The following is a 19,011-nucleotide window of genomic DNA, read 5'->3' as shown; positions in this document are numbered from 1 at the left end:
TTCCTTAAAAGGAGCAAAAAATAATTTTTAAGGGATTGCAATACAAAAAATTTTTATTGATTAAAATATGGGAATGATTATACTCTATTCCCTAGGCAGGAGCCTCTATTAATAAACAAAATCTGGTAAGGGTGTGTGTCTGTGTGTGTGTGTGTGTGTGTATAATTTTTTTTTTGCCCAGTTTTACATTTTTAATAAAGAAGTTTGCGAAATGAAAAGGGAAAATATCTATGCTAGACAAAACAGAGCAACAACAATGTGTAAGACATAACAGCAAGACATATATAAAACAATTTATAGTAAACAAAATCCAACAAAGGAGTTAGTAATATATACTGGGTTTTATTTGTATGTATATTCAATGAAAAATATGGAAAATAAGAAATGTAAACTAGAGTTCCTAATGAAAAGCAGCACGTTTATTTATGATATTTTTAACTTATGTTAGAGAAAATAGGATCACTAGAGATCATTACTGATCACAAAATAGAAAATTTCGATTATACCAAACTGAAAAGTTTTTGTACAAACAAAACTAATGCAGACAAGATTAGAAGGGAAGCAATAAACTGGGAAAATATTTTTACAGTCAAAGGTTCTGATAAAGGCCTCATTTCCAAAATATATAGAGAATTAACTCTAATTTATAAAAAATCAAGCCATTCTCCAATTGAAAAATGGTCAAAGGATATGAACAGACAATTCTCAGATGAAGAAATTGAAACTATTTCTAGTCATATGAAAAGATGCTCCAAGTCATTATTAATCAGAGAAATGCAAATTAAGACAACTCTAAGATACCACTACACACCTGTCAGATTGGCTAAGATGACAGGAAAAAATAATGATGATTGTTGGAGGGGATGCGAGAAAACTGGGACATTGATGCATTGTTGGTGGAGTTGTGAACGAATCCAACCATTTTGGAGAGTAGTTTGGAACTATGCTCAAAAAGTTATCAAACTGTGCATACCCTTTGATCCTGCAGGTTACTACTCGGCTTATATCCCAAAGAGATCATAAAGAAGGGAAAGGGACCTGTATGTGCACGAATGTTTGTGGCAGCCCTTTTTGTAGTGGCTAGAAACTGGAAACTGAATGGATGTCCATCAGTTGGAGAATGGCTGAATAAATTGTGGTATATGAAAATTATGGAATATTACTGTTCTGTAAGAAATGACCAACAGGATGATTTCAGAAAGGCCTGGAGAGACTTACACGAACTGATGCTGAGTGAAATGAGCAGGACCAGGAGATCATTATATACTTCAACAACAATACTAGATGATGACCAGTTCTGATGGATCAGGCCATCCTCAGCAACGAGATCAACCAAATCATTTCTAATGGAGCAGTAATGAACTGAACTAGCTATACCCAGAAAAAGAACTCTGGGAGATGACTAAAAACCATTACATTGAATTCCCAATCCCTATATTTATGCACACCTGCATTTTTTGATTTCCTTCACAAGCTAATTGTACAATAATTCAGAGTCTGATTCTTTTTGTACAGCAAAATAATGTTTTGGTCATGTATACTTATTGTGTATCTAAGTTATATTTTAATATATTTAACATCTACTGGTCATCCTGCCATTTAGGGGAGGGGGTGGGGGGGAGTAAGAGGTGAAAAATTGGAACAAGAGGTTTGGCAATTGTTAATGCTGTAAAGTTACCCATGTATATATCCTGTAAATAAAAGGCTATTAAATAAAAAAAAATAAAAAATAAAAAATAAAAAAAAGAGAGAAAATAGGATCAAAGAAGACAGAAATTAGCTATGAAAGACTCATGGGAATAAAAAGACAAAAATCTTACAGAATAAGTTTATTTTAAACTTTTTTTTCTGATAATCTTTAAATGAAGGAAAAACCTCATCCCTGGGATCATAGAATCCAGCCACTGAAGTTGGAATAAGAAAGCTTGCTTTCTCTTGATACAAAAATAATATGTAAAATACAACAGAAACATTTTCCTAAAACTTGTAGTTCCTGAATAATTTTAGTATCTATTCCATAATACAAACATATGATTATTTTATATCAAAACTTTGTATTATCCCTGCATCTAGCTGTATTTTGCACACAATAGGGTACCTAATAAATGTTGTATCAGGTTTTTTCCTGTGTTACTTATTAAATACCTAAATACAGACTAAGCAATTATGAAACAAATAGTTCAAATGGTCTTTGCTTCCCCTCAAGATTGTTAAATCTTATTGAGGAATCAAAAAACCATTATGGCCAATCACCATTAAAACACTTTCATATTAAGAAGTTCAAAGAATCTTGTGGTCACTGTGGACTAGAAAAAAATCTTCACCTCTGCCTTTTAATTTCTTTCAAGAGTCAGCTAAAATCCCATCTTCTGCAGTAGGATTTTTCTGGTCAGACCTCCTGCTAATGCCTTCTCTTTTAAAACAGTTTTCCTTTCAATCTTTTTATCCTAATTATCTACTTATTTAGATAATGAAACTACCTTAAAGGAAGAGACTATTCTTCTCCTTATACCCAATACTCAGAACAATGCTTGGCAGATGATAAGCATTCTGAAAAATGTTTGTTGACTAACTAATTTAGAGTAGGGCAAAATAATGCTGTACAAAAAGTAATGTTTATTTTTAAAGTCTTTGAAAACAGGCAAAGGATTTGGAATATGATTTGCTAAGTAGTAAGAGGTAATGTAAGATCTTTCTTAAGAAGGAAAAATAAGAAAAACTGTTTTGGGGAGATATTGTTGAAAAACAATTTTTTAAAGATTCAAAAGACCTGGATACTTTTTAAAGAATTTACCTATAAATCGGTCAACTCCAGTTGAAGATACTCCAGTGTTGCTTGTTGAACCAGGAAGATAACGACCTGAACCTAAAATATAGAATTAAAGTAGCATCTACTCACAAATTTTGTTTTCAAGTAAAAATTGCATCTTCTGTAGCACTTATTTTGCATCTCATATGATTTTTTTAAATACCACATAAATACAAAATATATATATATTTGAATATCTCAATGGAATATGGAATCCAACATGGGTTTCCTAGAACTATTTGAAGTATTTGAAATAGAAATAGAATTAACTGTGAATTCTGCTATCTGAGATAGCACTCTGTATGTGTCTTTTGTGCATATAGTTTTTTGCATGTTGTTTTCCCCATTAAAATATAAGATTTCTAATGTTAAAAAAAAAAAAATTAACTGTGAATTATATCAATCCCACTGAAGGTGAGAACACCCACTTAGCACATCATGTTTGTTTCAATTACATTTTGAAAAGATCTCAGGAAATCCCATGAGTGATGAGAAAGTAAGGAGTTTTTTAACTAAATTGCTGACTGGAGAAAAATAACTAGAGAAATGCTTCCATTACAAGATAGAATTTGAGCAATATTGTAACTAAACTAATTGGCTACTAAAATAGGATAATATTTGTAGTTACACATAAAATAGGATTTCAAGGTAAAGATGCTATAAAAGCCAAACCTGAATTAGTCAAAAGACCAAAATATGAAGGAAAAAAAAAAAAAAAGACCAAAATATGCCTAAAATTGACAAAAGAAAAAAAAAATACTTTTTTTTGCCTTTCTTTGTAAACCTAATTCTTAGTACCTGGCATATTAAGTACTTAATAAGTGCTTGTTAACTTTTTTTAAAATGGATTGCTTCTTAAAAATAAATAAGAAAAATGAATCAAAAATAATCTCAATTTTTATGAACCTAAAGGAGCTTTGAAAATAGTAATGAGGTAATGGAAATGAGAATGAGAGGTAACAGAATGATGTAATATGAGGTAAAGTTTGCTATAAAAGGTAATGAATACGTTGACATAAAAGTGGCATAATCTCGCATAAGATCTAGTAAAAAGTAAGAATTTGGAAGACAAAAGAAAAGATGAGAACAGGCCATTGTTAAGAAAAAAGATTTTTTAAAGAGACAAATAGACTGTTTCCCAATATTTCTTAAAGCAAAAAGTATTACATACTCAGAGGTTAAAATATCAACAAGCCTGCCATTTACCTGTAAAAGGATCTGCAGCAGCTAACATGTCTGATCCAGAAGAAGAACCTGGAACATAACGACCACCACCTGTAGAATTTAAAAACAAAAATGAAGCCCTACCTCAATCATCAAGAAAAGTAAAAGTTATAGCATAATTCTGTTCTGTAATGTTTTTCCACAAAGTCTGCTTGTTTATTTAGGAAAAAATATGTTAAAAGAACAAGCTTAAGAAAACTAAATGATCTAGAACAGCTTCCTGAAGATAAAAGGTATATATAACATCAATTTTATTTTGTATACACAATGCTCTTCAAATAGTAGTACTAAAACATTTACTGAAGTAATAATACATCACTGGCTCCTACTCCTACCCCCCTCCCAAAAATTGTAACTACAAAAGACAAATTTGCAAGCGAAAAGAACAAAGATGAGAATTTGGGGGATAAAATGAGTTCTAATGCATGCAGCTACAATATACCTAAGTGTTTTTGTGCCCTATATACTCTGTTTCATAACAGGGCATGATATATGAGAATCTGGCCTGGAAAAAGTACCATGTAGTTCAATCCTTAGGTAGAATCCTTACTGTTTTTTGTTGCATTATACTGGTCAAGTTCACTAGTTTTAAAACAAATAAAAGTATAATTAATTTTCAATTACAAATGCCCCCTTTTCTGATACTTTTGAAAGGAATCTGAACTAATAAATGCTTTATTAAGTGCCCACTATGTCCCAGATACCATATTAAAGGTTTTATAAGTATTACTTCATTTAAGATGAAATGGTGATAGAGTCAAGTTCTGGAACCCTGACTCATAAGGAAGGTGAGTTTGGATAAGGATCCTCAGAGCTCACCTGGGCTACACAAGTGTCTCCAGAGATTATTTATATGACACCTTAATGTTCTCTTTCCTTCCCCTACAAGATTTGCTGAGAAGCATTTAGCCAGCATTAAGTAGCTTGTAGAAAGTTTCTTTTTTTAATGTGACACATTAGAAACAGAATAAGACAAGCCCTTACAACTTTGGTGTCAAAAGCGGAATTGGACAAGGAACTGGGAGAATGGACTCTCCAGTATCAGTTGGAATAAGCAGCAGCAACAAAGATTTAATTTTCTGGAGTCCAACTTCCCCTGATCTGGCGAGTCCTCTGCTAATGTTCATGCTTCGAGTTCTGGGATCTACAGCTCACTTCATTGTCACTGTATAAGTACTGAGATCTCCCCATACTGACTTGGATCTATTCGCCCCACCAAAGGTGGGACTCTGGTATGTGTTCTTGTCTACAAAACATCCTCACTTTGAAATTAAGCTTCTTTGATTCCTTACCCCATTGTTTCTAGCCAGTTCTGTTCAGCTCAAGCCACCCACAGGTTAGAAGCTGGTTCTGTCCAGTTGACATTAATTGAGCTTCCTGTTCTTTATAAGGAAAACTGGCGCCCTCTAGTGACCAAATTCCTCTTGGTTCTCTCTGGTAAGGATATCCTTTCTTCCAGTTCTGTTTACCCTAACCAAAGCTTTGGTCCCTCAGCAAGCTAAGAGAAGAGCGTTCAGTTAGCTCTATGCCTGTTTTTAAACCAGTTGAAATTAGAATTTTATTTCTGTACTTTGTTAGAACTCGTTTTTGTCTGTATGTATCTATGTTGTCATTTGGTCTGTTTGTGTCTTTGTAAAAGGACTGGGTTATGTTTGTGTTCTTAACTAGATTCTGTAACCTTGAAAGATTTAAAACACAGCCACATAGAAAAACTTCCAAGGGCTTTAGCCCAAGAGTTTAGTACATTAGAAATAAATAATAAACTTGAAAAAGCTGAAGCAATTGTCCCAATAAGCAGGACTAACTCCCATTTTAGGCTTTCCCCAGGAGATAAGGTTATTAAGTGAAAAAGAAACACCCTTAAAGACACTTTTTTTTTCCTCTCATTTCAGCTTTGGTTATGTTGGAATTACAGAAATAAAGTTGGATAACTCAAGTTTGTAGAATTGCTTTAAAAAACAGCAGATCCTGGAGGTTTGGAAATAAAAAATTAAAGAATTTGAAGATTGATCATTTTAAGACTGCAGAGAACTCCTGGTTCTTTGGGAGTAATTCGGGAATTTCCTTCCTTCTGAAATATCTTAGTAAGTTTTGAAGTACCACTCTAGAATTTGTGTTAAGGAAATATAAGAATTAAATTTTATAAAAGTTAAAAGAAATGGCAAGATTAATGGCCATATTCTTTTTTTTTTTTCTGCCAAGGGCCATTTGGATATTTATAACACCATTTGGGGGCCATACAAAATTATCAACTCAAGCAATGGGAGGTTGTTGTACCTAGCTTTCAACTCATCACTACTTGAAGTTGCTTTAGCAAATGATTTCATGGGCCTTATATGGCCCACGGGCCAGACATTCCCCAACCCTAATCTAGGGCAATGAAGGAAGGCAGTTTGTTCAGAAGTAATCCCAGAATGGGGGGAAAAAAAATAGGTAAATGGTTTGCATCTTATAGTAACTCCTTATTAACCCTTTCCTTGACATTTTTGATCAGTCATGAAAAGGGAAAATTTTGGTCAACTAAACCAGAGATACCTGTAACTCTCCTAGGTCAAAGACCTTTCCCCTCTATCTGTAAACCCTCTCATCTCAAATCAGATAAAAGTGCTAAGGAGAGGGGGAGAAGCTGTAAAAATGTAGGGAAATTTTAATTACATTCCAGTTACAGAAATATATTAGCTATATGATTATAAATAAGTTTGCCCCAGTTTCCTGATCTGTAAAGAGAAAAATAATGATGCCCACCTCTCAGTGTTACTATGAAGATCAAAGTAATATAACTGTTAAGCACTTAACCAAGTGACTGGCATATGCTAAGCACAACAATATTTCTTTAATTGAACATAATTATTCCATACCTGAAAACTGTACAGTGGTTTTAAAATGTCAAAGATAATCAAAGATGAATGATTTTTACAAGTGATAATTTGGAAATGTAATTAATGTCTCATCTCAAGTTTTATTTCAGGTTTTAAATACATTATGTTATATTACTATATTTCTAAATTCTCTTCTATAGTGACATTTGAGAGACCACTGTAACAGAAATGCTGTTAGACAAAACAATTTTTTAATATGGATGTGGGGAAAAAAAAGATATTTGAAGATTGTTAAATATTTAATGAGATATATTTTATTATAAAATAGATAATTTATTTCAACAAATTTTCATTTGAAATTCTTAGCAATTATTAAAGTGTAATCAATTATTGTGTTAATCATTTATTTATTATTAAAGTATAATTAATATTGAACATATTAATAATGAATCAATTATCAAGTATTTGCTATTTAAGGTAAAAATTCCTGGGCCTGTAATTTACTATCGTTTTGAGCTTTGATTACCGGGATAATTGTCTAATTGTCATGAAGTCAAAAGGAGAACATGGCATGTGTTGCAGTCTGAGAACTCCTAAAGGTGGATCTCTCTACCTAGAAAAAGTTTTGGAGATGATTCAGCATGGCCTAGGTAGGATATTTCTAAAAAGTAAAATTCCCACCTAGCAATCCTGACCTTTGTTTTTCACACTATGACTCATGCCTAGAACCAGACAAAGTTAAGAGATCTTTATTTTCCTTCTGTTATGATTCATTACATTGTTATGACAAAGTCCTTCTACTTATAACAAATTTCTATAAACAAGAAGTTCTGTAAATCTATTAAATACTAAATTGATATTGGAGCATCTCTGACTTACTATTAATAGGATGCAAGTATAAGCATCTTTAAAATAGCCTGTATTTGTGAAAAAAATATGACACTGGGATGATATCCTCCTAAAATGGAAATGATTAAACAAAATAAGACAAAGATGGCATGTGAAATTTTTCTAATTAAATGAAATAGTGAATTTTGAGAAAAGCAGCAGAATTAGACTTTTTTCCTAAGAATTATATACAGATTTTTATGATTGGCTTTCAAATTTGTTAGTATGTTTTAGTATCAAATCCTCAAGATTAGATTAAGGATTTTACACATTAATTGTGTTGATATAATGGTAAAGAAAGTGAAATTATTTTCCCATTTTTCAAGGCAACTGGAATTTTAAAAGGCAATAGAATTCATTTTATAGTTAGAACCTCAAATTCTTTAAAAGATTCTTATATCAGGTATAAAATTTGGTAAGACTAGAAATAGCAAAGAGTATATAAACTGAAAACTAGAGAACCAAAGTTCATCTACTATGGATTCAGAAACAGCTGACATTCATGTGAGACAAATGTTCCAACATTCCGAATAAAGGCTGAGTATACTGTCCTGTACCCAAGGCCATGATTCAAGTCTAGCTCCCCATCTCCCTCATTTTTATGCTTCCAAGCAAACAATCGCTGAATGAATCTTGATTTCTTTCTTAAGGATCAGGCCCTAAATTACAAGTGATCTGATTCTAATTAGCTACCAATAAGTCCTAAACCAAGTCCCATTTGGTCATTGTTTGGGTTCTGATTGACTCAGGTTGAATGTAAATAGCAATCATTTCTGCTTTGGGGAAGAAACCCTGAGGGTCTTCCCCTCCCAGATACATTTATTCATTCATTTATTAATTTAGATTTTTTTTTGGACAAGAGATTCTTTGCCTCAATTACTATCTAGCCTTATATATGGGTGCAGCATCAGTCAAACTGAGACATGTTGAAGGTCTTAGCTTAAAATGGCCAACGTCTCCCATTTCATCCAGGAACATTTCTAGTAGTCTTGATCTGTGTCTTGCCATAGATAACTCTGGAGGGGAAAGTGAGGCAGGTGACCTTGCACAGCCTTCCCTCACTTACATCCAACTCATTTGCATATCATGGCATCACCATTATGGCATCACCTCCCCGATGCCATGGTCCTCTTTGAGAACAAAGACAAGCAAATGACGACCGGCCAGAAAGATAAGAGTTCTTTCAGATCTCATTTTGGCCAAAAGGAAATTTCAAGTTACTGAATCTCAAGCTATTTTCTAAAGCAAAGGCCCAACAAGTTGGCTGTACCCTGAACTTGGCATAACAATACTCCTTTACACTGAACCTCTGGATGATTTCAACCACAGCAAAATCTTAAAACTGTTTCACAAAATTATTGTAATGTTTTGAGTAGTGCTAGATGCTGAATTCAAACAAGCATCTGCTCTTCTACTCATGAAGCCCTACTATGAATCAAACTTGTCACATTGTTGCTGTTATTCCTTATTATCAAGCACACCAGCACACCACATAGTCACTGGTATACGTACTGAGATCTCCCCACAATGCCTTAGGTCCCCATATCTAAAGGCCAGGCTCTAGCATATTGCCTTAATTTCAAACTGTTTCTCTCACTTTGAAATTAAACTTCTGATTCCTGACCCTTTTGTCTCTAGCATACCTCTATTCAACTCTAGCTACCCACAGGCAGGAGGCTGGTTCAAAGTAGTTGACACACATGACCCTCCTTCACCCAGGACCCAAAACTCAGGTTAATATCATTTCTGAAGTCGCATACATCACACATTAAACATTTCTTTGGATGCACAAAGAATTTAATTACCACTGATATAACATTATTTCTATGGAAAAATCCATTCAGAATAATAAAGTAATGACTTAAAAACTTACAGAATGAAAAGCCTATTTTATTTTATTTGCTTGTGTCTGATTCCAGCTCTAAGGGTCCACTACTAGTTCAAGGAATCTCACTTTGAAAACTCTCTAAAATTTAAGAGAATGATCAAATTACATTATCACTTTGAAGAAAATTTTAAAATAAATTCTAGATAATCTAGATGTAGTTTAATAAGTTATTTGCAGCTATTTCTGTATGGCAACTATACTACAGAACTTTAAATTCATTATTACAAATTCACATATTTATCAACTTATTGTGGGGCAAAGTTTAAAAAAAAATGTTAGATTTCTTACACAGGGCAAAGAAGAACCCATTTCTTCCCCCATTCAAATAATTTTTTTTAAAAAAAAATCAATCATTACTAATAGGTATTATTTGCCTCTACCCTTACCTGTAAATGGATCTGAAAAGTCAGTGTTCACATGTCCTAAAGTCTGCCCTTTTGTATTATCAATAATAAATTTGGCCACTTGATCCAAAAACATGGGATTTAGGTCATTCTTCTGCAAAAAGTTGTATGCTGTCAACCAAGGATCATCACTGGTATTATATGGCAACTTATAGGAAGGCCCGCTTTCATTGACATCAATGGTAAAAACATAATCAAACTCCTTTAAAAATAAATACAAAGGGGAAATGGTTTGACAATAAGTTTTTTTTTTTTTTTTTTTAACTTTTAGTCTGTTACACAAATAAGAGCATGTACGGAAAATTACAGGTATCTAAACAGTTGTTTAGTAAAACATCAAGTTATGTTAGCATTTTTATCCAATACTTTACATTTTTCTGTCTTGTAAAGCATATTATTTTTTAAAAGCATGAAAACAAGTTTCTCATTACTAACAACATTTACAAACACTTCCAAGTTCACAAAGCACTTTACACAGATTATTTTATTCAAGCCTCAAGAAACTCTATTGACGTTTTTATTATTTTATCTTATTGTATTATTGTATTATTTTCTTTTTATGAACTAGAAAATGAGCTTTTGAGAACTTGTTACTTTCCTCCTCATCATATATCTAGTAAAAATCAAAAGCAAAATTTGTATCTAAGATCTCCTTAATAACAATTATAATAGACTAACATATTAAGCCTGGAAAAGAAAATAATGGCTAGTATTTGTATAGTGCTTTAAAGTCAGTACAAAGCTTTAAAAATATTCTCTCATTTGACTTTTACCATAACTCTGAGAGGTAGAGGCTGTTATTATCCTTATTTTACAGATGAGAAAACTGAGGCAAACAAGTTGACAATGATTTGCTTAGAGTCACAAAGCTATTAAGTATCTGAGGCAAGATATCTATTAGGTCTTCCTGATTCTTGGTTCAATGTTCTTTATCTACTTTATCACCCAACTGTCTACTAAGAATAACATTTATATGGTAACTTAAGATTTGCAAAATCCTTTGCAAAGCCAAGGTTCTCAAAACTAAAACTTGGCCACAAGCTTATTCTTTACAAACAGGAAGTTTGCATAAATAAAAGCTAAAAACTTATTAAAAATAAAGAAAACAAAACCACGCTTTTTGCTTAATGACATAGGAATCTTACTCCACAACAGCATATTTGGATAACAGTCCATATTACTAATCAAAATAAAAGAAACTCATAATCGGACTAATAATCATAATTTAATAAATTTAACAGATCCAAATCCCTCTCTCTGATCTATAGGATTATAGATAATACTGATTGTGCTTATGATGAAATGATATCCTCCTATCTTAATGTACATAGTAAAAAGTAAGTGATAACCCTTTTAACTGATTGTTGCATTTCCCCTCCACCCTCCCTATCCACCCTCACCTTTTTTGTACTCTTAAAAATCAAAGGCAGGAGTCCTCAACAACATGTTGACCATGATCAAGTGATTCTGGCATTTCAAATATTGACCCTTCAGGAGAGCAACCTGTTGGCTACCTCCACATCTCCCTGATTTAAATGTCAATTGCTCATGAAGGGCACTGCAGGTCCTCACCACAAAAATGTTGAGATCCCTGAACTAAGACATAAAAGGCAGCTAAAATTTCTATATCTAGAAAGAAATAAGATCTATGTTAGAAAATGAAAGAAAAAAATAGAATAAAAAGTTTGCTTCTTTGTGAAACATTTTTTTAAAAAACCCACACCCCCATAAATCTATACTAGTTATTCAAGTAAGCTAAGTGCAGAGGTAACTTCCAATTTTCTAGAAATCAGTAATTAAACAAAGATTAACATACTTTTCCTTCATATAAAACTCTTCCAGATGTTTGCTGATTAGCTCCAGATGAGCCAACAACATCACCAATCTTCAACCACCTGCCATCACTAACACTCCACTGATAGGCTTCAACTTTTTCCCCATCTTTGATCAGACGTGTCTGTCCTTCTCTAGTACCTTGAAAAGAAAATTTAAAGGATCACAGATATCAAGGAATAAAACATACTGTTAGAAACAAAGATCTTCAATCCTTAAATGTATATGGAAAAATTAACATTTTTTAAATCTCAATTTTGTTTTCAAAAAGAAATAATAAAATATGATTCTAGTTTTAATCCAACATAAACATTCACATTGAAAAATAGCTGGCATGACCAATAAACAAGAAAAATCAGATTATATTTTATTGCCTTATAGATAGCAATATTCATTTGTAAGGCTTTATTTTATGCCAGAGAGCCTCCCAATATCATCTCTAACAATGGACAACAACAAAGCATGTTTGGAAAGAACATAGTATTTAACTTCTAATTTGTATACTAACATCACTAACTTGTGATAAATAATTTTCTAACTTGTATTTATTCTTAGGCTAAGAATATACCTTAACTTGAATCTATAGATTCATAAATAGATCATAAATTCATATAGATTATAAAAATATAAGCTGTCACTAGAGTGATTAAATGAACTAATATCAATTGGCCTTGTACTGTGCGCTCATAAACAGATTAAGAAATTATGCAAAAAGGAAGATAATCTGAACACAAAACAATTAGTGAACTTAAAAGAAACCTTAAAAAGAACCTCAGAACTAGTCTAATACCTTCAATTCTATGGGTGAGGAAACTGAGGTCCAAAATGATTATATGACTTTCCAATGAGCAGCTCATATCAATTGAGAACTAGACTAGAATTACAAACTAAAGTGATAAATTTGGAAAAGACACAAATAGAAGATTCCTCAAAGCAATTAAGTGATATATGATATATTATTTGCCATCTGGAATGTCTGCATTAAAAAAAGAATACTTTTATCAGAGATCCATTAACAGAAAATCATAGGAGAGTACCTAGTACGCATAAGGCACTGATGGATAACAATTCCTTGTATGATATAAAATGAAGTATTAAAAATTAAATAAATGAGACAATTTAACTCATCCTTTGATCTGCCTGGTTGAACCTAGACAACAGTTCCAACATTCAACTAATTTATAATCTACTCTTAAACTTAAGCTTTAAAGACAAATAATACAATATCAAATGTACTACCAAGGAGATTTAAAAAAGAATTATAAAAGAGTACAATGAAAACCAAGAGAGGCTGCGTAGTGTAAACACTGAAATCAGTAAAATTAGGATCCTTTTGTGCAATTTCTCCTCTGTTTCGATTTCTTCGACTGAACTGAATTATCTCCTAGGTATTACAATCTAATGATCTATGAACCTCAAAGCGCAAATAATTCCCAAGGAAATTTCTAACTCTCAAATACAATAAAAATCTTAACACTACCCAATTACTAGACTTCTTGTTAGATTTTTTTTTATATATATAGCAGGGATATGACTATTTGGGGTTTTTTTTATTGTTATTTTTTTTAATCAAATCTTTTTATTTTCAAAACATGCATAGATCATTTTTCAACATAAAACCTTGTGTTCCAAATTTCCTATTCTTTCCCCCATCCCCTCCCCTAGATCGCAAGGAATCCAGTATATGTTTAACATGTTAAAAATGTTAAATCCAATATATGCATACATACATACAATTATCTTGTTGCACAAGAAAAATCAGATCAAAAAGGAAAAAAAAGAGAAACAAAATAAAATGCAAGCACACAAAAGACTGAAAATGCTATGTTATGATTGACCCTCTAATATGGTTTTACTGAAGAGAGATCACTGGAAAAAAGAAGATGAAAGAAGCCCTCCTTTTCTATTTTCAATCTAAAGTTCAAAAAGTAATATTCTCAATATGAATAGGAAGTTTTCAAAAGAAGAAATGGAAGCTATCAACAACCATCTGAAAAAAATATTCCACATTGTTAAGAGAAAATCAAATGAAAACAAACACAAGTTTTATTACTCATTTAGGTTATCAGAAATAGCAAAAATGAAGAATGGAAACTGTTGGGAAAGGTTGTAAAACAGTACTGAAATTTCATGTTTGTTGATATTAAGTTCAAAACAAAACAAAAATATTTTAAAAGTCCTACCATTATTGCTACCCTTATTGTACTAAGTAGAAATCAGTAGTATGCATTCAAATTTCAGTTTTAATAGGACAGTTTTGAATAACTCAGTTTTATATTCTTAGAGCAATATAGTTCTATCTCAAGGATTTTTTAAAAGTTATTGTTGTTAAATCATTTTCCAGAAATTTTTGATTCTTCATTCCATTTAGGACTTTCTTGGCAAAGATATAATTTGCTTAAGCTTTAGAATCAAAAGTAAAAGAAAAAAAATCATGAAAACATTATTTATTTAAGTTTCTATCTACTCATATACATGTATCAAGAGAAATACAATTCATTAATATTCTTTTTACTTTATATGAAATCTCAAATTAGTGATTAAAAATTCCTATTTGGCATTTTAATTATAATTTTGAAAAATTGTCACCTCCATATGAATAATACATAATTCTTCCACAAAAAACAAAGATTTTTTGCCCAAGAAATAATATTTACCAGGTTCGTTCAGATGTTCTCTTCCAGGAAGCTGGTTAGCATCAATATCCCCCAAATCACCAGTTTTTGAATCAATAGTTGCTTGAGAAAGTTCATTCTCAAAAGCCTGAATTTCTTCAGGATTGGCTGTTCGTTCCAATGATTCTGTAAACACTCTGATAATACCATCACTGTAAAATAAACAGATAAATGGACTAATTTTACTTCATATTTAGTGTATGTTGATGAATGAATCAAATATGTAATATGCTGCAGAAATGTAAACATTTCTAAAAAGCTGCCAAGGACCAAACTGGTAAGCATGTTATATATTATATAATACACACTTTCAGTGAGCACAGCTCTAAACATGTATATATTTTATATGCAATGGGCAGAAAACCCAACCATATAAAAGTAAAATTTACAGGAAAATATACAATTTGATTTTCAAATTCAGAGTTTGATTTCAAATCTACTTTGATATAACAAACTTATATGTGAATATTTACCACTTTACCACAATTTTTAAAAAGGAAATAAAAATCCACTTTCATACAAGTTTCATAGTATACTTCAGAGCACACAAGGAATCAAGAGGCCTAGGTTCACGTCCCAGATCCAGCTATAATTACTCTTATGATTTTATCCTTTCTTAGGCTTGGTTTTTTTTTAAATATGTATAAGAGAGATCCCTACATATGTTACTTTCCATTCATTTCCATCTCAGAGATCACTAGCAAGGGAATGCCAATTCAAAATGAATGAGTCAGCAAAAGTATACTCTTCCCCTTATTCAGATGAATGAAAATCTGAGGAAGGGAGATTATAATAATGACAACTTAGAGATATTAAGGCTTTATCTGGTAGATCTTGTAGTCCCAGATTTACTGACTGGAAATCTTTGGATTGCTAAAGATCCAGTATAAAAATTGTATGATTCCTATATCAATATATTAAAAGTCACTCACTGTTTTGATATAACAATTTTTTTATGTAAAATTTCCTTCAATTTATAATATATTTTAGCATAGATTTTGCATCTATCTTTTCCTCCTAAAAGTATACCTGTTTTCCCAAATTGTTCTAAATCTTCCTTTCAAATTTCATCTTCTCCCTTCCACTTGCTTTCCACATTTTACATCAATTTTTATCTTCTTCAAGCTTTCCCTCTATCCTCAAACATGCTTAGTAAAACTGATTAATAATAAAAATCCCCTAATAATAAAAATCCCCCACTCTCCTATTTCTCTTATTCTTAAGACTAAACTTACAAGATGGTTTATTCCTCTGCTTCTAATTTGTCACCATTTACTTCCTCCTTAAGTGCTCCTTACTGTTTTTTAATAGCCATCCTTTACCATCATTACACTTATGTTATTAAACCAAATACAAACTCTGTAATTTTCTCAATTCTCTTTTCCCCTGACATAATAAAAGCACTAACTTGATCCTAAATTTCTTAACTACTTTTTCTTGGTTTTACTATATTCTACTCTTATTCTCTATTCTGCCTCGTAGGTGTGAAAGTCACAGGATTATGGGATTTGAAGCTGGAAGGGATCTTAGAAATTGTCTTGTCCAACCTCATTTCACAGATGAGGAAAAAACTCCTGTGGGTAACAGAGGTGTAATGTAAAGTCAAATTATAAATATTCAAATCCAATTTTTTCTACTATTATCACAAGGTCCTTGATCCTCTGCTCTTCTCCCTTTGCCATCCCTGCCCCTACAGAGGAAATGTCCTAGGTCATTTTGGACTATTAGTCAAGAAGCCAATTTGGAATTTGAACCCAGGTCCTGTCACTAAATCCAGCGCTTTTTCCACTTCACTTTACCTGAGGTCTCCTCCACCTGAGCTTCTTTTAAGTCTATGTTCCAATTCCTATTTCCTATATATAAGAATTTTTATATAGCTAATTTATCACCAGATTAACTTCAAGAAGTCTAAAACCAAACTCATCTTTTACTCATATTTCCTTTTCCCTAATTCTTATTTCTTTCCTACAATAACACAATTCCTAAACATTTTACTCATCCTTTTTAATAAAGTCAATGCCCAAGTTCTTTTTTTCTTTGAAATGTTTCTAATAAACAATTCTTCCCATTCCATTCCTATAATTACAAATAGTAGAAAAGAACTCTAAAAATGGGTTAAATAAACAAAGGTTAGAGTGACAGCTAACCAAAAACTAGCAGGTGAAATCTCAGTCAAATGATGTAACCTCTGTTAAGTTTTGTTCCCTTCATCTGTAAAATGGAAAGGTTATTTCCAAACAAGAGTTCTGGAAATATAGTATTAGAGATTAATAGCTCAAATAGACTAGATCAGGATTTCTTAAATTTTTTCCACTTATGACCCCTTTTTTGCCAGAGAAATTTTTGTAACCCTGGGCATATAAGTATATAAAAGATATACAAATCAAACATTTACTGATAATAAATCATAACTCCACAACCTCAACATTCAGTTACAAGACCTCATATATGGGGTAACAAGCCACAGCCTACGAAGCTAGGGCTAGATGACTTTAGTATCTTTCAAATCAGGGGTTCTATTATTCTAAATTCTATCAAAATTTTAAGGTTTTCAATAATTCAGTTGTATTTTTACTTGTCCAAATGTGTTTGTCAATACTCTCTAATGTAAAATTTCTACTTCAGTCATGCCTCTCTTTTTACTACACACATTACTCACCTCTCACATCTTTCTCTATTGCTTACACAGAAATGTCTTTTATCTTTCAAAACTACAAACTTAATTTTATTTCATAAAGCCTACTCTAACCATGCTAGCCCATACTGATCTCAACCTTTTAAAATGCCTTTAATACTATATGTACTGCAGAATTCATTTTTATAAGATTGTAGTACACCAATACAATACAATACTGTATAAGAAAACTACCTTTAGGGCAGCTAGATGGTGCACTGGATAGAGTATAAGCCCGGAAGTCAGGAGAACCTAAGTTCAAATCCATCCTAGCTGTGTGACCCTGGGCAAGTCACTTATCCCAATTGCCTCCCCCCCCATTCAAAAAAAAAAGTTAGTATTATCTTTTCACTAAAACTTCCAAATATACTTTTGTTACCCTAATTCAAGGGTAATTATTTGAGCAAGACTCATGTCTTATTATAACATTACATTCCACAATATGTAACGCAAGTCTAGGCACACAGTATATGCTTAATACTTTAACTGTTATTTGAATACCTCGCACCAACCACAATGTCACCATTTTCTAGCACACAGCAGCACCAAATAGACTGCGCTGGAAGTCTGATTGTTTGGGCACATTCCCCTTGTTTCCAGATTCTCAGAGATCTGTCTTCTGCTGTTGTCACAAAATCTAAAATTAACATAGGAACAATCATAACTATCACAACTGTATCTCAATTAAGAATGAACTCTTAATAAGAAGAAACTGATAACAGAAAATTTGTAATATTTTTTTTTACTCTTCTAATTAGACTAGGTAGGATCCTTCCCTTTGGGTCTGGTATGTAGGAACAGGACCTGGATACAACAATGACAAATGAGCCTATAAAGGAGGCTCTGGAATTCGAAAGTAATTCTGCCAATGACTATTTATTCTATCTAACCTACTCAAGACTGGCATAGCCAGAAGTGTCTAGAATATGCCTCTGTAAAGGCCCTAACTCCCTTTGTCCTCTTGAAGATAAAAACAATCCTAGCATTAACTAGCTTTGGACTCTAGAACAAGCCAGAAGTTCTAGACAAGGTAACTCACAACTAGACACATACTCTCAATAAGACCAGAAGCAGTAATTGAAATTCAACTGGTCAAGGCCAATATAATTTTCTCAATATTTCTTTCGCAATATCCTTTGGAAATATGCTTTGTATACTACCAATAAACCCCATAGCTAAGTCAATTTAATATTGAACTGTCTCTGTTCCTTGAGAACTCAGACCAAAATGACAGATGTACACAATTTCTTTCCCAAGTATAACAAAAATGTATTATGTCCCTTCATTTCACAGCCCATATTTTCAGCTTTTCCATTAGGAAACAACCATATGATTTTCCCCCAAGGTTTAAGATCTTTTAGTCTTATAACTAATCACTAGTTTGCATTGATATAAAGAATACATACCTTTCTGTCGAGAGAACAAAGTATTAAATAGGATATGAGGTTACTAAGATATCAAACAATTCTGTTAAATTTTCTAAAAAGCTATTTCACAAAAAGCTATTTTTGTGAAAAATATCCATTACTACACTTTTCTAGTTATAGGACAAGAATCTTACCTTTACAATTTGGAAAAACAGATATACTATAAATATAATTTGTATGTCCATAAAATACTTCAAGACACTCGCCAGTGATGTGCCATCTTCTAATACTGGCATCATTTGCACAAGAAAGAAATTCCATTTCATTTAGAATTGCTAAACCTCTCACACAATCTTCATGCCCTTCAAAAGGAAAAAAGAAATGAACAGAGTATCAGTAATTTGATGACTATATTGTTACAGGGCATTTA

The 19,011-nt window shown here is 32.2% G+C and overlaps 2 protein-coding genes across 3 annotated transcripts in view; one reads left to right on the top strand and one right to left on the bottom strand.

Annotated features, from left to right (window-relative positions):
• IFT74 (intraflagellar transport 74) overlaps positions 1-19,011 on the top strand; it is a 229,399-nt gene that overhangs the window by 10,369 nt on the left and 200,019 nt on the right. The window lies entirely within an intron of this gene.
• Positions 1-19,011, bottom strand: part of PLAA (phospholipase A2 activating protein) — a 38,844-nt gene that overhangs the window by 7,556 nt on the left and 12,277 nt on the right. For both annotated transcript variants that reach the window (XM_031943330.1, XM_003761401.4), the window contains exons 5-11: positions 18,776-18,943; positions 17,716-17,851; positions 14,523-14,692; positions 11,849-12,006; positions 10,015-10,234; positions 4,016-4,084; positions 2,795-2,866 (exon numbers count right to left, since the gene is read on the bottom strand). In XM_031943330.1, the coding sequence (XP_031799190.1) occupies positions 2,795-2,866; positions 4,016-4,084; positions 10,015-10,234; positions 11,849-12,006; positions 14,523-14,692; positions 17,716-17,851; positions 18,776-18,943 (993 nt within the window). The remainder of the gene's footprint in view (positions 1-2,794; positions 2,867-4,015; positions 4,085-10,014; positions 10,235-11,848; positions 12,007-14,522; positions 14,693-17,715; positions 17,852-18,775; positions 18,944-19,011) is intronic.

Source organism: Sarcophilus harrisii, chromosome 1 (genome assembly GCF_902635505.1).
Source record: "Sarcophilus harrisii chromosome 1, mSarHar1.11, whole genome shotgun sequence".
NCBI classification, from domain to species: domain Eukaryota; kingdom Metazoa; phylum Chordata; class Mammalia; order Dasyuromorphia; family Dasyuridae; genus Sarcophilus; species Sarcophilus harrisii.
Note: the sequence above shows the minus strand (reverse complement) of the source record. Positions and strands in the feature narration are given on the sequence as shown.